This window comes from Erithacus rubecula, assembly GCF_903797595.1.
Source record: "Erithacus rubecula genome assembly, chromosome: 18".
Taxonomy (NCBI): domain Eukaryota; kingdom Metazoa; phylum Chordata; class Aves; order Passeriformes; family Muscicapidae; genus Erithacus; species Erithacus rubecula.
The window spans coordinates 10,737,429-10,761,264 of NC_136670.1; the positions used below are offsets into that span (position 1 = coordinate 10,737,429).

At 43.0% G+C, this 23,836-nt stretch overlaps 1 protein-coding gene across 1 annotated transcript in view; it reads right to left on the bottom strand.

Annotated features, from left to right (window-relative positions):
* Window positions 1-23,563, bottom strand: part of CDH4 (cadherin 4) — a 412,301-nt gene extending 388,738 nt beyond the window's left edge. Inside the window, exons 1-2 of the mRNA XM_079321261.1 lie at window positions 23,396-23,563; window positions 21,331-21,442 (exon numbers count right to left, since the gene is read on the bottom strand). Of these exons, the coding sequence (XP_079177387.1) occupies window positions 21,331-21,442; window positions 23,396-23,461 (178 nt within the window). The 5' untranslated portion in view covers window positions 23,462-23,563. The remainder of the gene's footprint in view (window positions 1-21,330; window positions 21,443-23,395) is intronic.
* Window positions 23,564-23,836: the final 273 nt, after the last annotated feature.

Sequence of the window (23,836 nt, forward strand, 5' to 3'; positions counted from 1 at the left end):
TGCTTGTCTAAGTGGCAATAAGATTCATTAATTAGGTTGCTGCTTTAGAGTGTTGTTCCCCTGCAGCAATGTTCTGCTCAAGGGTATTTTCAATAGTATTGAACAGATGAAGCAATTACTAAGCAAAATCCACTAACTGATGGCCAGTGTCAGATTCCTCAGGCCATGCTTTCAAAGGGGATGCATGTGTACATATATTTAAATATGTGTGTACATATATATATGTATATATATTTACTTGAATGAGTGATTGAATTTAAAGGAAAAAGGCAAAGCAAAGCAAAATCCCAGTGAGGCACAACCTGGTGTTCTCTTTTAGAGATGTGATCTCTAAACCAGAACTCCCCCTTGGCAGACACAAAAAAAAGGGTTACAGGATACCTGACTGCACATGCAAATCAGGTTGTTTGCTATCTGAAGGCACATACTTAACTCTCATAATTAATGGCAGGCAAAGAGAGCTTTATCTAAAATTATTTGCCCTCTCTAGTAAGAGCAGTATAAGCAACTTGCAAAAATTCTGGAAACTGGATTCCAGCTGAGTGTTCCCTGTTCAGGTATCTGACTTGCAGGCTACTATTTTATTCCAGTAATACTATTTTTATAACATGACATAGTTCTAAGCATTTTAATTAAATAAACACAGCACAGATATTTTGGCTCTACTGTAAACATGTGGAAATATTTTCTTGTGAATTGTCGGGTTGGCTTTTTTCTCCCTTTTCTGCTGTTTCAGTTACTATGATGTTTAGACTGTGCCTCATTAAAGTTGGGAGCAAAAGTAAAAAAGTTTTCAGCAGAAGCATTATTTTCAAAGTTCAAGATATCTGTAATTCTAACTGATCTTCCACCTGGCATTAAATCTTCAAAGAATGTCAAAAAGTATCTTAGAAATTTGAGATGCGTGGCTGTATACAGAGAAGGAACAGATGCACCTCTGTAATTTGCCCATAAATAAGTAAAAATGAACCCATCAACTTTTCAGGGATACTTGCATGCAAGCAGGAAAACAAATCCTTTTTTTCCTTTTCTTGTGTGTTTGTGATTTATTTTTATTTCATTTTTACAGTCTTTAAATATCTTTTGAACCAAACCTTACAGGGTGCTGGTAAAAACTGATGTGTTTGTTTTTAGAAACTTACTATGCAGCAGTGCCATCTCCTAACCTTCTGCTACTGCCTTTGGTCTCCAAATTCAGGGGGACCCATCTGTGGCAGTAAACCACACATGCACAAAGCACATAACTTCTCCCAGAAATAGTGAAAGCTCCGTCTGCAAGAGTTTTCTTTAAGGTCAGAGCAAGTCAACTGCTGAAGAGAAGTCATCACCATAAATTAAAATCTTCCTGAAGCCTGGCAGACACTTCACTGAACTCTCCTAGTTCCCCTTGCTCCTTTTCATCTCCAGTTTTGGGTGTGCCTCTGAGGAGAAGTGCACACCCTTCTCTAAGTATTCATCCAGCTGAGCGAAGGGGAAGAAGAGAAAATCCATAAATTTGAAAGACATTTAGCTATAAGTTGTTAAATAGTGACAAATGTCAAAAGACAGATCTAAAAATCAAGCTGTGGCCAATCCAAAACCACTTAGAGCACTCAAATTTAACCTTCAACTTTACTCTTTGCAGATCAATAAATACATTCTGATGACTCTTCTTGCAACTGATTTGACCAATTTCTTTGAAATGTGATGTAGGAGCAGTGGACTAAAGGACACAAATTTTAAAATATCCTTTAAAGCCACGTGTGCAGAAGTTACACAACTTTTGGCTGGCAAATTCAGAAGGAGTCAGCTACAGCAGCACAGGTGTGGAGCTCCCACAGCAGGAAACCCTCCAGGCTGCTGGAATTCCATTGACAGCAGTGTGTCTGGGTGGGTGAGCAGATGAGGCACCACACTGCTGCTTTGTTCTCTTTGCAGGCTGTGCTGGGCTCTGTAATGAGCCCCAAGGTCTGAGTAACACAGCTAGGGAGGAATCCTTCCATTCCCCTCTGGAGAAGGTGCAGAATGAACAGAAACAAAGCAATCAGCTGGTTCTGCTGTTCTCCAGTGCCAATGTTGGTGTTGAGAATGGAGTGAGATGTACATCAGTGGCTGACAGCACATGAGCTCTGCCACTGCAGGGATTATTTATTTCTCCTTATCTCGTCTCATGATACTGGCACGTTTCTTTCCATTTTCCTGGGTGTTTTCTAGTTCTCCTTCAGGACTGCACAACATGGAAAATGTGCAGTGCCAGGAGCAGCTGTGCTGGACTGGGCAAGGTCCCAGCCAGCTTGGGCTGTGTGTCCTGCTCTAAAGGCCACATGTGTGACACTGCCTCCCACCTGGCTTCCCTCTCTCTTTTATTACTTTCTCCCATTCATAGATGATCAAGCTTGAAGAATCTTCTTTTTCAATTATTCAGGTCTAGAGGGTGCCTTCTTCCCTTTCTAAAAAAAAGTCACGTCCTTAAAGACAACAATAACACAGAAACCCCAAACCAAAACCAAAAGATAACACACCAAATATTCCTGAACAGATTTCTGTATCACTCTGCTCTAAAACATCATCTGAGCAGGAGACTGAGCAGCTACCCAAAGGCACCTCCTGTTTGTTTTATTAATTACTGACTTCAAGGTAAAAGCTGGGAGACCCCACACATGGCCAGGTTCCCACTATGCCATTTGCTTTATAAACTCAGGTCAGGAAAATGGTGATCTCCATCTCAGAGATTATTTGCAGTCTAAGAAAAAAATCAAGAAGACAAGAGCACAACTGAACCAGCATCAGTCAATAAGGAAGAACAAAATAATTCACATTTAGTTTGCAGGTTGTTTTTATTCAAAGACATTTATTTCTGTCACATCCTGACAGAACTAATAGTAATTCATCACATGTACACCTGGAAAGGAGCAGCATGTCTGATACCTGACAGACATCCATCACTTTCCCACAGGTTATACACAAGTCCTCAATAGAGAGGACTACAATAGAGAATATATCTCCCATCTGAATTTGAGGAAATAGTTATGAGCAGTATTCCCCTCCTTCTATAAGCTTTGATCAAGGAGACTCAAGAAATATGTTCCACCACGCTTTGATTTCACTTGAGGGCTTTTTGTTATTTAAATAGTGAATAAAGATGACAGGCAAATACTCTAATTAGCACAAATATCTTGTTTCCTGAAACTTCAGGCAATTTTTAAACATCTCTTGCTCAGTATTATTACAGAACTATCCATTCCAATCTCTGAGCTAGTGTGGGTTTTCCCTTCCACGTGTGGAAGGAATCAAGACAATCCCACCTGCACCACTGGGAGTGGAGGGGCAGTGGGACCATGGATGCTCCCACATTCCAGAGGGTCACTGGATTCTGCTGGGCTAAAACACATCTGCTGGGAGTCACTCAAACCCATCTGCAAAGCTCAAGGGTCAAAGCATATTTCATTTCACTTGGAGGCTCCCCCTCCAAGGCCAAGTCCCCCACCTGTTGGAAAATCCATCAGAGCTCTTACTAAACCTCACGTGTTTTGGTTCTCTGTCAAAACTTTGATATTTCCTTCTCCTTTATAGATACAACAATCACCAGCACAGAGCACAAACAACCTCTGTGGATCATCAGGAATTTATGACAAAAAGATTCTTATATTTGGCTATGAATGCACCAAAATGAATCATGACAAACTTTATTAATGCATAGAAGCCATCACTGCTGGACTGCCCTCAGCCTGAAGCGTGAGGTGACAGAATCCTCACAGCACTGAGAGCTTGTGATAATTGAAGTCTGAATAATATTTCACAGAACAGCTGAAATACCAATTTATATTTAAAGAATATATTGAATTACCACAGATCACACAAAAAGGGAGACTAGAGCTTATGTATTTTGTTGCTGAACTTTCAGCTCAGCATTTTACAGAAGGCCATCTAGTTTTAACCTAGATAAGTTGGAAAGATTATTCAACTAATGTCTTCTCTGGAAGACTGCAGCTCTGGTGCTAATAAGGGAATTTAATTAGATGGACAAGCCTTGACAGCAATCCGTTTCCAATACACTTAGTATTGGAATAGGTCTGGGAGTTCCATGATTTGTAGAAGAAATCCACTACTCAAGTTAATGCGGAAAAATATCTTAAAGTTTTGACTAACCAAGACCCAGGCTCTTGTTTTTCTGACTTTATGTGTGACACACATCACATTCCACCAACAGGTGAAACCCCTGCTCCAAATACACATGCTGTAAAGTTTGAGCAGAACTGATTTTTAGGTAAATCTGACTAATTCCCTGGAAATCAGCTGAGGACAGCAGCCCATCCAACAGTGCTGCCACACACCCACTGTTTCACTCCCTGCAGCAGCACCCAGAGCCCCAGGACAGAGCTGAGCTGCTGAGCACAAGGGCTTGAACAACCCCAAAACACGATCTCTTTTAGGGTGTTTCAATAAAAAAGATGTGCGCACAAGAAAAGGCACAGAACTAAAAAATGCAGAAAGCAACTACTGTCTAAAACTGTAGAGGGAACCAGCCTGCCAACAGGCTGATGGAACACCTGAGATAAAGCAGCACAATCAATAACAACGCTGCACCCTTAAAACCAGCAAGTACAACGTGATAAATTCATATCTCAGTGGAGTAACAAAAATCTGCAACTACAATGAGCTAATTTAATGATACTTCATCAAGTACTCGCATTTCCAACCACGGTAGAATGAAGCCTGTGTAAAAATATGCCATGAGTCAATATGGCATTCTGCTGAGGAGAAAAGACCCACATCATTAAAATCTTAAATAAGCTTTCATTAAAGAACATACATGAAATTAGCTCTTTCAGAAGAATTTAATTAGTCAACACATGCAGGTTGAACTCACAATCTGCCATTGTGGTCTTTTAAGCCGTTCATTTTCTTAAAGCTTTGTCAGAAGGGTATTTTTTTATTGGTATTACTTTTATAATATGGTGGGAAAGCACAGTTCCTTCAAGAAAAGGACAAAGTATCCCCTGCAAACAGCAAGACACATTTTCATTGCTGCTCTGTATAGAGGGCTGCCTTGTTAAGGCAATTTCAATCATTTTACGCATCTTCATTAAGTCAGAGATACAGTTCAGCTTCTCACAGAGGAAAAACCTCAGCAGCTGCAGAGAAAAGGAGGGACAACAGATTCTTAAACAGAAAAGAGAAATTACCAGTTATCTAGCTCGAAATGAAGCCTCTGGGAAGCCCCATCTGCAGTCTCAGTCATTACAAATCACAATAATTACGTGAGCTCTCAGCCCATATATAAAATTTCAATACCTATGAAGAGCTGCAATACTGCAACGTCCACAACACAGAAACATTGCCAGCTCATTTTGCCAGGCTTCAGGCTACTTGTAACACCGAGAGAAGATGAATCAATAAAATGTTATCAGTAAAACAGTTTGATTCCTGCACAGTTAAGCGCAAGGCCACTTCTATATTTCAATCCCCTCAGGTCAATATAATTTTACACAGTTACCCAATTCTCAGCAGTGAAATGATACTGGTAGATGTTTCAGATATTCTAAAGCACTTATTTCTACATGGGGGAAAAGAAAAAAGGACAAAAAAAGGAAGCTCTTGTTTCCTGTCTGGTTCAAAGTTGAGTTTTCAGACCAGTCTCAAATACAACTCTTCACCCCAGCTCCAGCACATTAAGTCCCTCTGAACAGCTTCCTCAGCCAAATCCTGGATGTCCTATTCACCCAAGCATTTGGGAAGAAAAAGAAGTCAAATCTGGATTTGGCCTTTCAGTTGAACCAAATGTGAGACATGAAATAAGATGTAATTTCTGCCTACTCAAGAAAATCAGCCCATTTAAGAAAATTGAACTATTCACCAATAAATTCTGCTGGGTTAGTCACCACAAGGGCTGAAGAAACTCTAAAATGCTGCTGACAAAGACTAACTGCACAGTTAATACAACATTTTGCCTCATACCTAGATAATTCTTCATGCATACTCCTAACTTCCAGCTTCCCACTTGGGTCTGCAACAAAATAATGCCTCAGGTTAATCACATACCTCCAGAGAGCTGGTTTTTTTTGCATAAATAAGAGCAACAAGTGTGTTTCCAAACCCAAGGAAGAAATAATCATGTCTAATAAACTACAGTGCTCTGGAGGCAGGGAATTCTCACAAGGAATTTTTTTTTTTTATACAAGTCCACCTTCCTTGACTTAACTTGACAACATCCTAATGGAACAGAATAAACCTGTTACTGGACCAGCCATGGGCACTGTGAAGTCAAGGGCAACTGATTTCAGCTGGACAGGACCTTAGTCCCAAAATGCTTAAAAAAACCCCTCAGTTTTATTTAATTTCACTACCAATTTCATCTAATTTCTTTGCTTCATTAACTCCTGCACTACAGACAACACCAGTGCACTCAAAGGCAAGAAGTACTTGTTTGGGATTTTTTTATGGCAATGAAGACTGTTTATTGCCATGTTCAGTTCTCAGCAGAAGTAATGAACATTTTAATAACAAGAAGATCCACAAAGCATCATCTTCTCTCCTGTCACAGCTCTTTTAAAAGGCTTACTTCATCTTCAATGCTTAAAGGATGGTGGAAATAGCTGAGGAACAAAGTTCCCTGGTTTATATGGTGCAATTCCCTTGCCATTTATGTCTTATTTGGAAATTACACGGATTTCCCAAATACAGGCACTAAATTTTTTACTAGTTTAAAAATTAGCAGAAAAGGCCCAATTGCTAAGAAATAAAGCACACAAATTTATGGAAAGACAAAACTGCACTAACCCATTAATTTTTATATTTTGTTATATCGCCAAAACTGTTCTCATTACTTTCTTCTGAACAGGTTTCCTAACTGCAAAATTTTCAGACAGTAAAACTTAAGTGATCTCCATACTCTGCTTTCCTCCTAAATAATGAGCCAAGCACCACAGACACACGTGGAGGAAGAAGCCTGTCTATTTTACTAGAGGACTGAGCTCATGAAAATCCAACTGCATCAATCCTTCTTTTATTATTCTTTCAAACTTCCCAAATCAAATAACTTTCTTGAGCTTGGCTAGAGCCTTCTGAATAGAAATTCCACTGGGGAAAGAGGTTTTAGATTAACAGCACAATACATTCAGAAATCAATAGATAAACCCTCTGTGCAGCAGCTCTACCAGAGTCCATGAGACTGAACTAGAGCTCAGAAAATAGAACAAACCACTCAGAAACAAATTTCCTGATCTGCCCACTTTCGTTTTTGCAGTGAAACCAGCAACATGAACTTCCCCTCTCTATCATACCCAGAGAATTGCTGCCTGATATTCTGAGTCAAGAATACTTTTTATTTGCAAAAAAGTATATTCATCTTTGTATTAAAACCAGAAGGTTTTGTTTGGTGGTGCTTTTCTTTTTATTTCTAAACCACAGAGATAAAGCTGAAAGGCAATAATGCAACTCCAAGATAACCACATGTGGGGTGCCTATCATGATATAATGCAAGCCCCTTAAGGCTAGAAAACAATGTGACTGGTGAGGGAGAAGGGGCAGAGTGAAGCTTCTAAATTTATGGTGAAAATTCTTTAAGCCTGGTCTCAACTTCAGTCCAACACCTGGCTTGGACAGGATCAGCTTAGATTGTTCTCTATGCTAGAAGAAGGATGACTTTTACTTGATCTGTTTGACCTTTTCTCTCCTCATTAACAGTTGTTTTCTCCCTTAGCCAGAGTCCCTTTTGCAATCCCAAGGATTGGAGAGGAAAGGGTGAATCACAGCGAGAGCAGGACTTGGCCAAAGACAGCTGGACCCATTTCTCTGCGAGCTGCAGTCCTGGAGCCAATGCAGAGCACAGCAGAGCTGGCTCTGCTCTGGAACACACAGAGCCAGGAGCTGCCAGAGAACTGCAAACATGCTTCTGCCTCTGCCCAGGAGCCTTTAGAGCAGCCAGAGGCACCCCAGCCCTGCAGGGTGGGAGCAGGGCACAGCTCACACAAAGGGCATCTCCCCCTGCTCCCCTGCTCAGACTGGATGAGAAATGCACCTGTACTGAGACACAAAGGGAAATGCACTTCCCCAAACTTTGCTAAGCTGGAACAGCTCTGATGGCACAAGCCCCCTGCCTCACTGGTGCTCCTGTTGTTTTATACTCATTAAATCCTGCATTTGTTATTTATTATCCTGCATTTCTCTAAGGCAAATCTAAAGAAACATTGCCACGACAAACACACACAGTGGAGTTTTTCATACTAACCTGATCCCCATGATGTCCCATCCCTCCATTAACAGAGCCCCACTTTAGTGCACCTCAACAAGACAATCACAATATTTCCATCCCGCTGCCGTGAGCCAAATCCAAAAATCCTTTGCAGCAAAGCAGAGGAGCTTTACACACAGCCAGACCTCTCAGATGCCATGGGCTAGGATACCATGTTATAAGGCTGTAAAACCATGGCCTGTGGCTCTAGTCCAGCCTGCAGAGTAATTTAATCTAACTCACAAAGAAATCAGGAAAATGGCCTCTGCTGTGCTGAATCAGCAGTGCTGGAAGCCGTGCCACTCTCTATCAGCTCGTAAGAGAGTGCTTTGTCCACGGTGCCAGCTCTGTGTGGAGCAGCTATTGGGCAGAAGAAAGGACCAGCAGGAATATTATGTGCCAGATTTTCAGTAGATGTAAGTCAGAACACTTCCAATGACTTAAGGAGCTGCACCGATTTACATCATTTCAGGATTATCGGGATTTACACCCACTGGAAGTTTCGCTTCTCTTTTTTTGTCTTTTAATTAAAAGAATGGTGTAGACTTGGCAGCAGTATGAGCCTTCAAGAGAGTAAGATTTGGGAAGGATCCTGAAAAAGTTTTAGGCTCAGGGAATGGCAATAAGCCATTTTTAGTTTAAAAAGATACAGTGGCCAAATTGAAATTCACAGGATGTGCATTAATTCTGATCTATACATGAGCAATATACACAATCATATATTTTCACTTGTTACACTGGAGCTCCCTAAATATAACAATGGCAAAAGAACAGCAATAAATGAAAACTTTGTTCATTCAATCTGGTTATATATCACAAAAAACTATCAGCACAGATGTTATCTCTATTTATGAGTCACAACCAGCGCCAAAACAAATGCCATGTATTACTTAATTTTTTCTCCTAACTGCAAGTGCCAAAAAAATGACTGCTACTGGGACTAGGAAAAAAACACACAAGTGGAAAAAACAGGGTATTGCTCCTGAGGAAACAAGCCAACTAGGCAAAGTTTGGTTTGCTCTGATTTCCAAATAAACTCAGAGTGAGCACAGCATGTCTTGTGACCTCAGAGCACTTTCTGTTGCTCATCTGCTCACCTCTCAAAGACAGATCCACCACAAACTTTAAGAACCCTGCCTAAAACCACCCTCAGAAGAGTGCACACATCTCATGGTTACCTGCAGATGACCATGATGGGGAGAGACCAGGAAGGAATTGGGGATCTGGTGCCTGAGATCCTGAAATGGGGAACAGACTGATGCTCAAAAACCAAAAGTGAGCAGGACCCACAGTATGGCCCCAGGCAGAACCACACACAGCTGCTCTTCAAGCTCTTTCTGTGGCACAGTGACCCACTCCCAGCCCAGCTGAGCTTTCAAAAACACTTAAAAATAGGCTTAGAAATAAACAGGCCACTGTTACCAGTGCAGTTCAGCTGACGTGTTACACAGGAACTTAAAAATAAACTGTTCCAAAAGCCACCACAGGGAAGAAAAACTTAAGGCAGAATGTCTCTGTACTGGAGGAATGCAGCTTCATTCCATCACATCTTTTTCACCACTCACCTCTGAACAGGTCAGGTTTAAATCTCCTTCTTCCAATGAGTCCAATTTAAATGTGTTCTTCAAAGGCTTCTGCAATTTTAGAAGTATTAAATTTTATACCTCCTAAGCTATTTATTAGCTGAGGAAGTGCTTAATTGACATTCACCAGATATTAACTTTTTTTGAGCATGTACTACAGATTTTGATATAGAACCTTGAGGTTTCTTCTTTACTTTTTGTTGTTGGATTTCATGGTTTGGTTTCTTTGTTTTTCCTTTTTCAGGACAATTCTCCTAAGAACAGGTTTCTCAGTGAGTGGATTCCCTACAAATTTGTCCAGGATGTGCAGACAGATAAACTGCAATAAAAGACTGCTCACAGGGGACCCCAATGCAGATGAAAGGTCAAAAAAACCACTTAGACTGTTAATAAACTGTAGCAGAAATATTGTCTTTGCTTTAGGTCTCCATAATTTGCACCACTTCTGGGGTTATCCAGCAGCTCTGTGGGGTCTCCAGGGCTCCAGGTACCCACAACTCTGCTTCCCACTCACTCTTATTTTAATTTTCTATTTTTTTTCCCTAGAACAGCCTCACTCCACAGATCTCAACCTCTCCCTCTCACAGGTGCATTGCCAAAGGACACAACTGCTGCATTTACAGAACTTTGCTTCATCATCACATCTTCCAGGCAATGAAACTTGCTCTATTATTGGTAATTTTGGTATTACAGGTAAAACTGGCTGTGCCACCACTGCTTGGATGTGCAGCTCTTTAACAGGCCAGTGTTTAACAACCTCTTTGGTGAAGAAATTTGTATACTGCCCACCCTAAATCTCCTCACTTCTTTTCAGGAGGTCTCAAAACCACCTGATACAACTGGGGTAGTTTGCTTGCTAGCAGATAATAGCAAGCAGCCTTTTAACTTTGAATTTCTCTTATATCTGAGACTCCAGGCAAACAAAAAAAAAAAAAAAAAGAAAAATCTTTCAGTAAACTTTGCACAGAGATAATCAATCTCCTATTCAGTTATTTGAACAGGCATCTAGAGTTTAGTGTTCCAGAGATCACTGAACTTCTGACGAGGGTCTCTTTCTGCAGTTTGAAAAGAGGATGGGGAAATCTTTGGGTGCAATCCAAACATTTTGGTAGTTGCAATCCTTGAATATTGCATCATTCCAAATCTTGCTTTGACCTATAGCTTTTCCTTCATCTTATCAACCACACACATTTTTTCTCATCCTTAACCTGTCCCTTTTGACCACAGGCAAAGGAAAATTCCAAACAACATGAAAAATACTTTTTTTTGTAATGCCATTTACCTACATTGCTTCAGCCTCTACAGAGGACAAAAAGGAAGCATTGATCAATTGAAAAATGCTCAGAAGCCCATAAAAATGTAAAGAAGTGGAAGTTTACTTTCAAAATAATTCAGGCACAAAATAAAAGTATTTAAGGTTTATGGAGATGAGCAAAACAGTTGCCTTTCATGTGTGATTGTGTAAACCTGTTTAGAAGGGAGCAGAGCAATCAGCCAGCAACATCAGGCTCCTAAAGGACAAGCAGCAGGGTCTGAAACAATGACTTTCTCTGCTTCCCCAGGGAAGGATTTTCACTGGGAGCAAAATACTGGAAATTCTCTATCCCAGCTCCTTTTCCCCTCTAAACTGAGATGCTCCAGAAGATTTCAGCAAATATTCTCTTCCTCCAGCACAGGGAGCAGCAGCAGCTGCCTTTCTCCAGTTACCAAAACACACAGGTGTGATGGGCAAAATTAAAGAGACACTAAACAGTAGAATATTTAAGTGTGGGCTAGACCTTCTAAAAAGCTCTTTGAATAATATAGATCTACAAAAACAGGCAGTGCAACACCCAGCTGGTCTGTGGAGGGTGAACACCTTGTTTTTCTCACCTTCCAAGATGAGCTGGGAAATGAGAACACAGCAAAAGTGGAAAACCCCAGCCAGCAATGGAAACAGATTATACTCAACTCCACATCCAGGTACAGCACTGCTTTAATTTAATTTAATCCTGTTCCTTCAGCTCATCTTAGCAAAAATGTATTTTAAGGAGCAGATCTCCAGCATCCTGAGGAAAGCCAACCTGAACATTTTGTCCTGTACCCTAGGTCCAGCAGTTGAGTTGGGGCATTGAAACATCCCAGTGTGCAGAGAATTCCAGCAGTCCATCCCCTCCAACAGCAACAGCCTTTTACTGGAATTCCATGAACCCAGCCTAGGCTTTTAACCTGGAATGTCTCTAGCTGGTGAAAATTCAAAGGTAGGTCCCAATGTTTGCAATTCTCAAAGTCAGGAACAGTACCGATAACTGAAGACATTTGGAATTGTGTTTCCACAGATGCCAAAGGACAACATCAAGTCATTAAAGGCTCCGTTCACCAAGCCACCATTCCAATTTTAGTTATTGAAATAACTTTACCCAGAGCATGTTCTAATGGTACATGGTCAGAGCAGAAGGCTCTATCACATGGGCTCTGCCACAGCCTGTTTAACTGGGTTTGTTCAATCCTTTATTAACAGAACAGATAAAGGAATGCAGCATATGCTTGTTACATCTGCAAACCATACACAGGCAGGATGCTACTGCAACACTGATGGATGTAGAGATCAGAATTCAAAACAACTCAAAGCAGTTAGATAAGGCTGATGATAAAACAAAAATAAGATACAATTCAACAGAAGAGAAGCAAGGTAACACGATTCAGCTGGATTAATCAACTACACATATGAAAATGACTGGGTAGGTAGCAGTTCATCAAAAAACGATGTGGGAGGTTATACTGGATCACAAGCTGAACATGAGTCAACAATATCATACTGCTAAGAAAAAAAGCAATCATCACATTAGATAAATCAAGTGGAGTATTGCCTGCAAAACAGGCAAAGTAATATTCCCTGTCTGTTCAGCACTGTGAGACTTGGCTGGCAGCATCACATCAACCTGGAGTATCGTGTTAGTAACAGAGACAAGGGCTCTGGGGAGGAGCCAAGCACCACACACCAAGGCAACAACTGAGAGGTTCAGCCTAAAGAACCTGAAACAAAATATTTTTGATTGTGTTGGGGGAGGAAAAAAAAAACAAAAAAACCATCAGCAACTATTCTGTGTGTCCATGACAAACAGGTTTAAATTGCATCAAGAGAGTTCCACTTAAACTCAGAAGGAAAGGGAAGCAATGTGATACACTGGATTTGGTCCCCACCAATGGATCTTCAAGACCCCAGCAGGGACAAACCTGTCCAAAGGAGCTGCTGCCCTGGGCAGGAGTGTACATGAGAAATCCTCCTGAGCTTCTCCAGCCTGGGATCTGAGCCCAGGAAACACCAACCCACAGGTGCAGGGGACTCCACAAACAGCTCCTGGTGAAATCAGTGACACTCACTGACAGAACTGTGCCATTTATACAGAGATATCTGTTCATCCCCACTGCCTATATCAGGAACAAACAGATTATTAAATTTCATACTTTAAACTAGTCCTGACTTGCACTTTATCACCTACAGCAATTTCTTTATTTTCCACCATCTTCCCAAGCTTGCATGTTTTTCTTTCCCATACCAAAAATTCAAATATGCTCTTCTTGCTACATGGTGAAGAAACAGACATTTGTTTCACTGGCCTGCCTTTTATGATTCTCTAGACATGAAGTGACAGAGTTGATAGATACATAGATCTGTACAGAAAAATTCTTCTAATCTTGACTATTTATCTTTGGATAATTGCTACATTCATAATTATTTTAAAGACAATTTTGTTTAATAAGGATTGGTATTACTACGAGACAAACTCATTGTAACAAAATTTTAAGACTAAAAGTAATTTTTCTGACTAACCTCTGAACTGCTAGGAAATTGTGATTTATAACAGGCATAGTAATAGCCTTTAATGACTGCAGTGCTTCTGGGTATCAATGAAAACAGACTGGCTCATTTCAGAGCAGAAAGGGCATCTATTTCACTTTCTTCTCCTTCATGGGTGGCCCATAGATATCTTCAGGGTCCTTGGAGGAGCTTCCAACACCCCCACTGTGCATGGCATTACCACGCTGGTGTTAATGGGCTGCAGCTGATGTGACCCTCAGCAGCACAACTGAGCTTCTGCTACAGAATGCTGGCAAGTGGGGAGGAACAGCAGCAGTAATTTTACAAAAATTATTAGAATTGTGTACTGGAAGGGAGCAGGAAACTGTGGATGCTGCAGCCTGGGGTCACGGGGCGGCGAGCACGGCTCAGTGTTCCCAGTGACAGTGCAGCCCATATGCCAGAGCATTTGCCACTGCAATCCAAAATTAATAAATAAATTAGGGATAATGAATACAAACAAGAAAAATCACAAGCCTGGGGCAAAAGGAGATCTTGTTCAGCCCCGGCGTTTTTCATGTGTGGAAAACTTGCTTAGGAAACAGACGCGCTCCTGAAAGGAGAGAAGTAGCTGGTTGTAAGACAAATGTTTTGGGTTAAACAGTAACTCCACATGTTCTCTTTCATTCTACGAAAAATAAAGAGGAAACTGAGTGCTTTTTCAATGTAAGTGTAACATTTCCTTCTGCCAGGAGACAAACTACGCCCAGGTTAAGTCTGGACGTTAATGGAAGCAAACAGCTGAATGCTGGTCCCTGGTGCTTCAATTATTCCCTCTTTAGAGGCTGTGCTTCCAAGAAATTAAAGAAACACAATTTCCCAGTAAAGATCATGTTCTGCAGGCTGTTGCAATGTTTTTATCTAAAGCTGTGGGATTTGTATTTGAAGAAAAGCTCAGTTCACCTCTCAGTCTTTTCATTTATTCACCTGCAAAGTGTTTCCCAGGGTCAGAGCCCGGTGGAGGCTGCAGAGCTGCTTGCCCAAGCCCTGCTCAGCACAGGATGGCCAAAGCAGGCTCCAGGACCATGTCCTGGTGGGTTCCAAGTATCTGCAAGAACAGAGATGTCATGGCATGTCTGAAAAACCTCCTCCAGTGTCTGAGAACCCTCATGCTGAAAATTTCTCCCCTAATTTAAGCACAATGTCCTGCATTTCAGTGTTAGCATCCACTTCTGCCCTTCCTCTGTGCTCCTCATCTCAACACACTCACAAGGAATTTATACACAGTTATAAAGACTTCTTCAGACTAAACACTCAGAATCCCCTGTCAGAAATACTAATAAATATTAAAACAAAATATCTAAACAAATCTATCACAGCATCCTGAGCAGCAAGAAAACCCTGCCATGGCAGGGCTGGCCAAGGACACTTCTGAGTTTCACCTGGAAAAGCAATCCTGAGGTCATATAGGCACCAAAAGGAAAACTGAATGTGAAGCCAAATCCTCTTCAGAATCTTTGGCTAGGGCACAAAAGGTGTACATACACAACAAGGGACACAGATCAATTCCACTGAGCCTGCAGAGACTCTTCCTGCAGTGTTCCACATCAGGATTCCTGCCTGGAACCAGGTCCATCCCAAAGCCCCTGACAAACACTCAAAGCTGGAGCTCCCAGAGGCAAGGACTGGGCTTTGCTTTTCAAACATCACTTTCTGGTCTTAGTTCTTACTATTTCCATTTGCTTGAAAATAAAAAATTCCACTTGATACAGCAATGGCCCTAATTCTGAATATACCAGTAACCTCAAATCAAACCAACTCCCTTCTTTCCCTATGTTGCTCAAATTCATTCTATGAGAAACATTAAGCAGCAGATTTCCAATGAAATCCTATCCTCTGTAGTTTTAATCTCTTCTTGCCCTTCAAATAAGACTTTTAAGTATTATCTATATTGCTAAAATATTCTATGAGCTGTGCACGTGGCCCATGCTGCTGTAGAACCAAGCACTTCCCCAGCTTGAGTTTGTAATGAAATAAGCTCCCTCTAAAAAATATATGAGACTCATTTTTAGGGTAGAAATTAAGGCAGAAGGAGAGCTGCACGTAAATATCAATGAAATCAGGCAATGAGAACTGGCATTAGGTCAATGAAAATTAGGCAAGAAAATATTTCACTGCTAGAATAAATAAGTCTCAATTGCCACATGCAAAACCAGCAATTTCCAGAATGCTTTCAGCATCTGCTCTGTGAGAGCAGAGCTCATGAGCTCTGTCAGTGACAGTCGATTCCTGTACAAAGAACTGACTTTAAAATTAACATTTTCCAACCTTAAAAGACCTAAAATGATCAGCTTAGTGTTCAAAACAACAGGTATTTCACAATAAATAACTAATTGATACTGTTCCAGACACAGCTTATTTCCTAAAAGCCTAAGCATAAATAAAGAAATGAATAAATTATTCAACAGAAATTGTTGTTTCATCTTCTTCCTTAATACTTATTTAGAATGCCTAATTCAAAGCTGCACAATTCTGTAACAGAAAAATCCCTAAAAAAAAGAGAGAAGCTTCAAGTCTGTTGTTGGAGAAGCAGATTTATCCAGATAAAAATCAGTTAACTCCCCAGAATGTAGAAAAATGTAATTTTGCTTGGATTTGAGGAGTTTGGTTCAAAGCTGTGAACTAGAAAGCAATATATACAGTTATTAAACAGTGTAAGGGGATTAACTCTACAGAGTGTTATTGACTACTCCAGTCTCATTAACTGCAATTTTATTTAGATAAAAATGTCATCTTAAACATCATTTTTGTGTCAGAAGTTAGATCTGAAGAACAGCATTAAAAATACATAGGCATCAGCAGTTCCCCAATCTGCAGCAGCTCTTTCTGGGATGTCCCCTGGAACTCAGGATGGAAATTATGGTTTTGATTTGCAGCATGTCCATCACAAGAAACTGCTTTTAAAAGAAGTTGTTCTGTGGAATGTGAGAAGTGCTTTCTGAGGGGCAGCTTGTCAAGCTGAACACAGAGAGCTGATGCCTGTCTGCCTCTGCTTCCCCCAAGAAAAGGATGAAGAAATGTCAGGGTGAGTTCTGGGCTGCTGGTGGTTGCTCCCCCAATTTCAGATTTGTGAAGCTGAATTACATGCACAGTAACTTCAGTAACTGCATTCCATGCACAATCACAGAACAGAAAACAATGAAAACACGAATGGAAAAGCCTCTCTGTTTTCTTCAACTCTGAGCAGCTTGGAGAAGGCACCAGGCTATTCCAGGGGTGCTGCAAGCACCCAGCAACCCTGAGAGATGCTCAATGACCTCACCAAACACAAAAATAAATTCCAATATTCCTCAGGCTCCTCCCTTTCCAAAAAGGGAGACAGCAGAGGGCACCTGGCAGACACAGGCTGTGGGAACCAAGGTCCTGCCAAAACTGACAGCAGATGGTACCTGGGGATTTCCTGGACTCTAAACCCAGGAGAAGTGGGGAGCCATCTACAGCATCCTCCACTACCCCAGGGAAACTGTGGATGCTGGGATTCTTTGGTCTAGGCAGTCAATACTTTATAAACAGTATTCATAGTCTTCCTCAGTTTTAATATTGGATGTGGTGAGGGCTAAAAAGGATGGAGGTTTTGAAATCTAAGTGGTGAGAACAAAAAGCCTTTGACCATGAAGAAATTCTATCTCTAAAAAACTTAGAAGAGATGCTCTCCATAGTGAATTCTCACTTAAAAAAAAAAAAAAAAAGTTCTTCCAATAAAGACTATGAATTTTGTTTTTAACCAAGAATCATGCTAGTAAAAAAATCCTAGAATGGAAGCAATTACATTCTTATGCATTTGCATGAGCTTGGCTACCTTTGGTTTCATACAGTTGCTTAGAGCAGAACATGCTGGCAGAGTTTATTCATCTCTCCACATGAAAATAAAGTGTGCTGCCACACTCCTGTCCCCAAACGTAGCTGCCCACACAAGAGAAGTTCCCCTGTTCAGGGTGGGCAAAGAAACATGAATCACTGCAGATGAAGGGATGCACAGAAAACACAAAAAAGTGGCTGCACATCTCATGTGTTTGTGTTGTCTGCTGTGAGTTGCTTTGTTTAGGTGAGTTTGAAAGGTGCTGCAGCCCTGGTGGGGCCACACTGGTAAAATAATGCATTTAACACCCTGATGTCACTCCACCCACTGCCAGTCACCACAGCCCCAGCATGCCAACTAAACCTGAACTTCTAATTTTGAAAAATGTCTTTTTTATTAATTATGATTGTAAAAAAACACTACCAAAAAATCAAAAAGGGCATAAAGCCAATAGCAAGACTATCATATTACACACCACTTTGAGCATCCTACACTTTCAGCATCCTACTCCTCCTTTCCCTCCTTCCCCAGGAGGCTGCTGGTCTTCACCACTCCCAAACACTGAGTTCACATCAGGAATCAGATCCCCTGGGACACTGCTGAACTGCTTCAGAGCAGCCCCACATGTCCCTGCTCCCCACCCCTCAGCACCAACATTCTCACCACGTTAAGTCATCATGAATAATTAACACAGAGGAAAAGATCCCGGTGCCACAACCACCCTCTGCCACACTGCAGCCATGGAGATCTCCCCCTTAGGCTAAAGAAGAAAATACTTAACGAAGCTATCTTAAACTTTATCATGCATCAGTGATCGAGACTAAGTTTATTATCCTGCAAACAAAAAGACAAAAAAAAGTATAACAGATTACACCCCAGTAGCTTTGATAAAGAGATGCAGTGATGGCATTTCTGAGGAAGGCACTGGCTCCACAAATCACCTCAGCCACCACCCCACCACCAGGCCAGTGCTGGCAGTGATGTGCAGTGTGTGGTATTTGTGGCACTACTGGGGAAAACTATTTTAAGTCTAATTAACATGAAATTTTTAGAATGCAGATGCTTTTCATTTATACATAAAACAAAATGCCGTGACATTTCTCCCATCCATTTATCATAAACAAGTTAATTACTGTGTAACAAATAGCTCCTGCTAGAATCTGTATGTTTTGAGCATGTTAGAGAGCTGACTCAGGCAAATAAGATGAACCACAAAGTAGTAGCTAATAGCTCACGGCATACTTATAATAAAACAATGACTCTGTAAAAGCTCTTGTTGTCAAATTAAAGCTAAGCTATTTCCATTGGAATAAACCAATTATAAGCAGTCATTATCTGTTTAACTTGATTCAAACCTAGAATACTATAAACACTTTCATTTTGATGCATTCATAACAGTGCATACATTTCAGAGCTGGATATTGCAAAGCTTAAAAGGGAAATGCTGGGTTTATTCTGAACCATGAGCATCCAAATTTCCCCATGCTGTGGAGAAATTTCACCTCCATGCTGAAGTCTGCATGCTCCCTGATTTCTGATGGACAAACCTTCAGGGATAAACTGTCCCAGGACTGCCCACCTCCCCTTCCTAAGGACAAGGTGAGCATAAAAAACCTCATGCTTGCCCTGTGAAATCCCCCAAGAGCCATCCAAGCTACAGACACTTTTTTTTCCCCACCCCCCAGATTCCATGAAAGCACTGACAGGTGAATTTCTGCCTACTTTTTTTTTTTTTTTTTTTTTTTTTTATTTAAATTCAGGCAAACAGTCCCATTTGGCCTGCAGATGAATTACTGAATGCTGATGAATAAGATGGTGGTAGCTGGCAGCAGAGCTCTGCGTGGTGAGATGGTGTGAAATAGTACATATGTCAATCTATCAAACATGATAATGTAAGCAATCTGAACCCATTTTTGGTCTGAACCATTGTACAATACTTCACCCAGATGGAAGAAAGAGATAAACATTTTATGCTTCAGACACATCAAGTGCTGGGAAGTAAAATTAAACCTAAACTGGAAAACTACCAATTTTACATGCTAGAGTATATATAAAGAACAACACAAGCATGAAGATGATTTTTTTTGCCCATTATTGTATAAATTAATTAGATATATTTGCTTCCTATGATAAACAACAGCATGTATTTGACTGTAGATTAAAAGGTGCAAAGATGATAGTTGACTTATTAGCAAACACAGAGCTTGCACTTTTTTTTTCTTCCTCCTTTTGTTGAGAAAACGCTCTTAAATCATGGGACAATGTTATCAGGACATGAATCTTACAAGTGGGGCATGGATATATAACGTCCCCAGGGTGAGTTCAGCCCTAAATCAGAGGCGGGTTTGCCATGACTAATGTAAAGCTACAACTGGTCCCCAAAGGATAAAATCAAATAGAAATATATTTTCATTCAAATCAACTTGACAGCCTGTGTAAATATAATTCCATATTAAAAAATTGTCAGTTAAACCAGAAATGAAATGACAGCCACTGTGCTGTTTTGAAAATCACAGCCACCTAATGCCTCTGATCAGACCCTTCTGCTCCATCCCTGTTGTCCACCTCCATAAACACAGCACAATTTATCAAGCACTAAACTGCAAAAAACTACTCTTCTGAGAAAATATATTTATGATATGGCTTTCTACAGTACTCAGAGAACATTTTTTATCAAACAATTTGCAAAGCTAAAAGAGCATGAAATCTACTCAGTTTCCAGACTGACCTGTAAAGCTGTCATCGCATTTGGGAAAAATTGCAACAGTGTGTAAACTATCGGTATTTGGTCTCTTTAGGGTTGCATAATCTTGAGCTTGGCCATCGCAATTCCCTCTTTGGTCACCCTTCAAACTAAAAATAAACTCCCCAAGGTCTACTAATTAATGCCAGGCCAGTCAAGAGAGTTCCTGAACAGCAACACTAAGACAACTGGGCACAGACACAAAAGTGATTGCCAGCTCACGCAGAGCAAAAATGTCCAGTCCTGGATTCTGCTGAAGCCAGAGAGAACACTGACAACTCTCCCTCTCTTCTGAGAAAAATCAAAGTAACAGAGCAGGTGTTTGCTTTGGAGGAAGACAGAAATCCCAGCTTTCTGGCAGAGTGACATGCATGTGAGCAAAATGTACTCAGGAAAACACTGCAAAGGGTTTATCAAGCCTTGAGTAGAGCACCAAATCCTGATGTGCTCCCCAACTCCCTGGAGTTCTGGGGGGGCCAGGATTCTGATCTTCAAACATAAAATTCTCTTGGAATATTTTTCTGTGTCATGCAAATATAAAGTTTAATTATTTTTAACTTGAAAAGGAGACAGATGAATACACAGGATAATCTACTGTTATGTGGATTACGAAGACATCTTAGAGTTTACAATCACTAAAGTGGTTATAATCCTGCAATTACTATAAAGCTAATTGGTAGTTTCTTTTTGCCTGTGTTTTCATGTTGTCAGTGGGGCAGTAATGAAAATGAATGCCACATTTGTGAACAGAATGTCTGTAGGCTTGTTTACCACATTTCCAACAACAACGTCTGCTTTATCATCCATTTCAAAGCAGAGATAATTTAGGGATCTTTGAATTCCATACATAAAAATACTTTCTAAAATATCAGATGCAGAGTTCCTTCAGACAGGGTGGGAGTGGGAGACTCAAGAGTGAAGTGATGACCTCGCAGAGTGTAAGAAACAATGCACCTGAAGCAGACAGCACACGGACTTGGAATGATTCATCTGTATTCAAAACTGTGCTCAGGTAAACCACTTAGTGTTTCATCCTCCTACAAACATAATTCTGCAGACAATTTCACCATCAAAACCAGCATCTTTAAGCCTCCCTTCACCTCCTGAAAATACAGTTATTGCAGAAGCTATTAAGCTTTTTATTCCACTTACCTTTGAGTAACTTCTGCCCTTCCATGATGTTCTGGGAGATGAATGCTGTGTAGTCTTGTTCTGAGAAGCCAGGCTTGCATGTGGGTCTAACTGTAAGATCCCCATTGTGTGCCTGCAAAAACAAAACAAGGAAAAGGCACACCATGACTTTTGTCATTTGGGAAAACGTTTTGCACCCAGCGATGAAGTGTTTAGGCATGAGCAAACCTGAACAGTGAAGCAGTGTGCAAGTAGAAGTTGCTTGTGTTAGAGTGCCTATCTGTTGGAGTGGATCCATACTGTAGCTGCAAAAAATAAAATGGGCCAGCAATAGTTGCCTGACTACAAGAGAGCATTGTTTGTAGGAAGGCTGGGATACTGGGCACTGTCAGAAGAGGGGAGGAAACAAAGAGCAGCAATTCATCAAGGCGCTGTGCTCGCACTGGAGACACGCAAAGGCCTGATGTTGCAACATTCAAACCACCGAGGTTCGCCACCGAGAAACCGGGCAGACCCCAGCACGGAAAGGGGACAAACACAGGAGCCTGCCACCAGGTGAGGACACCCTTCCTTCCCCTGCACCCTCGCAGCACATCCCAGGCTCTGCCTGCCGCTGGCTGGGACCCTCCAGGCTCTGCTCCTGTCCTGGCAGCAGGAAGGGATCCCAATTAAAAAGGTAAAAATGCACAGAATGGTGCACAACGTGCCAGCACCCACAGGGAAGCAGCCAACGAAACCCTCGGCTGCACTTTTGGACCGAGCAGAGGTTCCAAAGCCCGGCACAGGGACAGGGCAGCCCAGGCTCCTTGGGATTCCCCGGCAGGCAAGGTCCCAGACCCCAGCTCCGACGGAACTCGCTGACAGCACACAAGCCCGTGATTTATGCCTAGCGAGTGCCAGGTGATTTACGCACTAACAAGTGCTGGTGGCAGGGGATTTCTAACGCGCCCGGGCTGTCGGCAGAGCCAGCCAGAGCATCGCTTAGCGGTGCTGGCGGCACCTCGGCCGCCTCCAGAGCGGCAGCGCCGCTGCAGCCGGGGGAGCGGGAGCGGCGCTTCCCCGCAAAGTGCGATCCGGGCGGCTCTGCCTCCCCGGGAGCGCCGCACCCCCGGACACCGGGCAGACACCGCGCTGGAGACACAGCGGGGAGCACGAGAGAAGGGTCCTTTCCCATCAGCTTAGTAAGCAGAACGCAAGCCAATGTACTCGGCTTGAAATCGCGCTCGGGAGACGGATGCCAGCTACTGCATGGGAAGCGGCGGCTCCGCTGGACTCTGACCGCGGCTGGCAAGATGTTGCATTAGGAAACATATCAGAGGGTCTCACCGAGCACAGCGGGCTTTGAATCTGAAATCGCCCCATTATCAGAGCGGTGCTCGCCAGGCGAGAGCGCATAGGGCTATTCCTGAGCAGCCACCAGCCTCCACAAGGCTCGGGACATCCTCACGGATTCAACTTGGCACCGGGGGATTGAGGCAGAAAAATAAGCGGCTCTTGTTCCCGCAGCCAGCCCAGCCCGAAACCCAGCAGCCGCCCGGCTCGCTCTGTAACACTGCAGCCACGCGTTCAGCCGCTTGTTGATGTTTTACAGAAAACATTCAATTTCAGGCGGCGTGGGAATAAAACCCTGAAACCCACAAACTTTTCATAGCATCACCCCCGCAGCACGATGCGGGCCCGCTAGGTGGGTTTATTTGTAAAAATAAAAGTTGGGGGCTGCGGCGCGGGCTCCGCGGGGCCGGGCGGGCGGCGCGGCCGCGGGGGCTCCGCGGCTCGGAGCGGCTCCGCGTCGGACGCGCCGCTGCCCGCGAAGTTTCTCCGGCGAGGCGCAGCGCAGCGCGGAGGGCAACTTGTGCCGGTACCGCTGCGGCACCTGAGCGGCGCCTCAAAAATAAAATAACAATTAAAAACTGCACGGCGGAGATTCGATTTTTAAAAGGACGGCGAAACAGCGGAGCGGCGGGGGCAGCGCGGCAGGAGCCGCGCGCACCCTCCGCCATCCTCACACCCCGAGCCCGAAGTTGGCGCGGAGGAGCCGCGGCGGGGATGGCTCCTCGCCCGCGCTTCCCCGGGGCGCCCCACTTACCGCCGCTGAGCCCCAGACGGGCAGGAGGAGCAGCAGCAGCAGCCGCCGCCTCGGGCCGGCCCTCATGTCGGCGGCGGGCGGGCGGAGCGGAGCGCGGAGCGGAGCGCGGAGCCGAGCGGAGCCGGCCGGGTCCCGCAGCCGCTCCGGGCTGCAGGTGAAGCGCCCGCCGCGCGCCGCCGCCGGCCCCGCCCCGCTCCGCGCGCGGGCACGCGCCGCTTAAAGCGACAGGCGCCGCCCCGCCGCGGGGGGAGCGCGGGAGGGGGATGATGGTAATGGTGGTGATGGTGGTAATGGTAGTGAGGAGGATGATGGTGATGGTGGGGATGGTGGTCCTGGTGGTGATGGTGAAGGGGGAAAGGGGCTCGGCGGCGCTGCCGCCGCCTCCCTCAGCGCCCTGCCCGAGCCGCGGAGCCTCGTCTGTCCGGAGAAGAAACTTCCTGT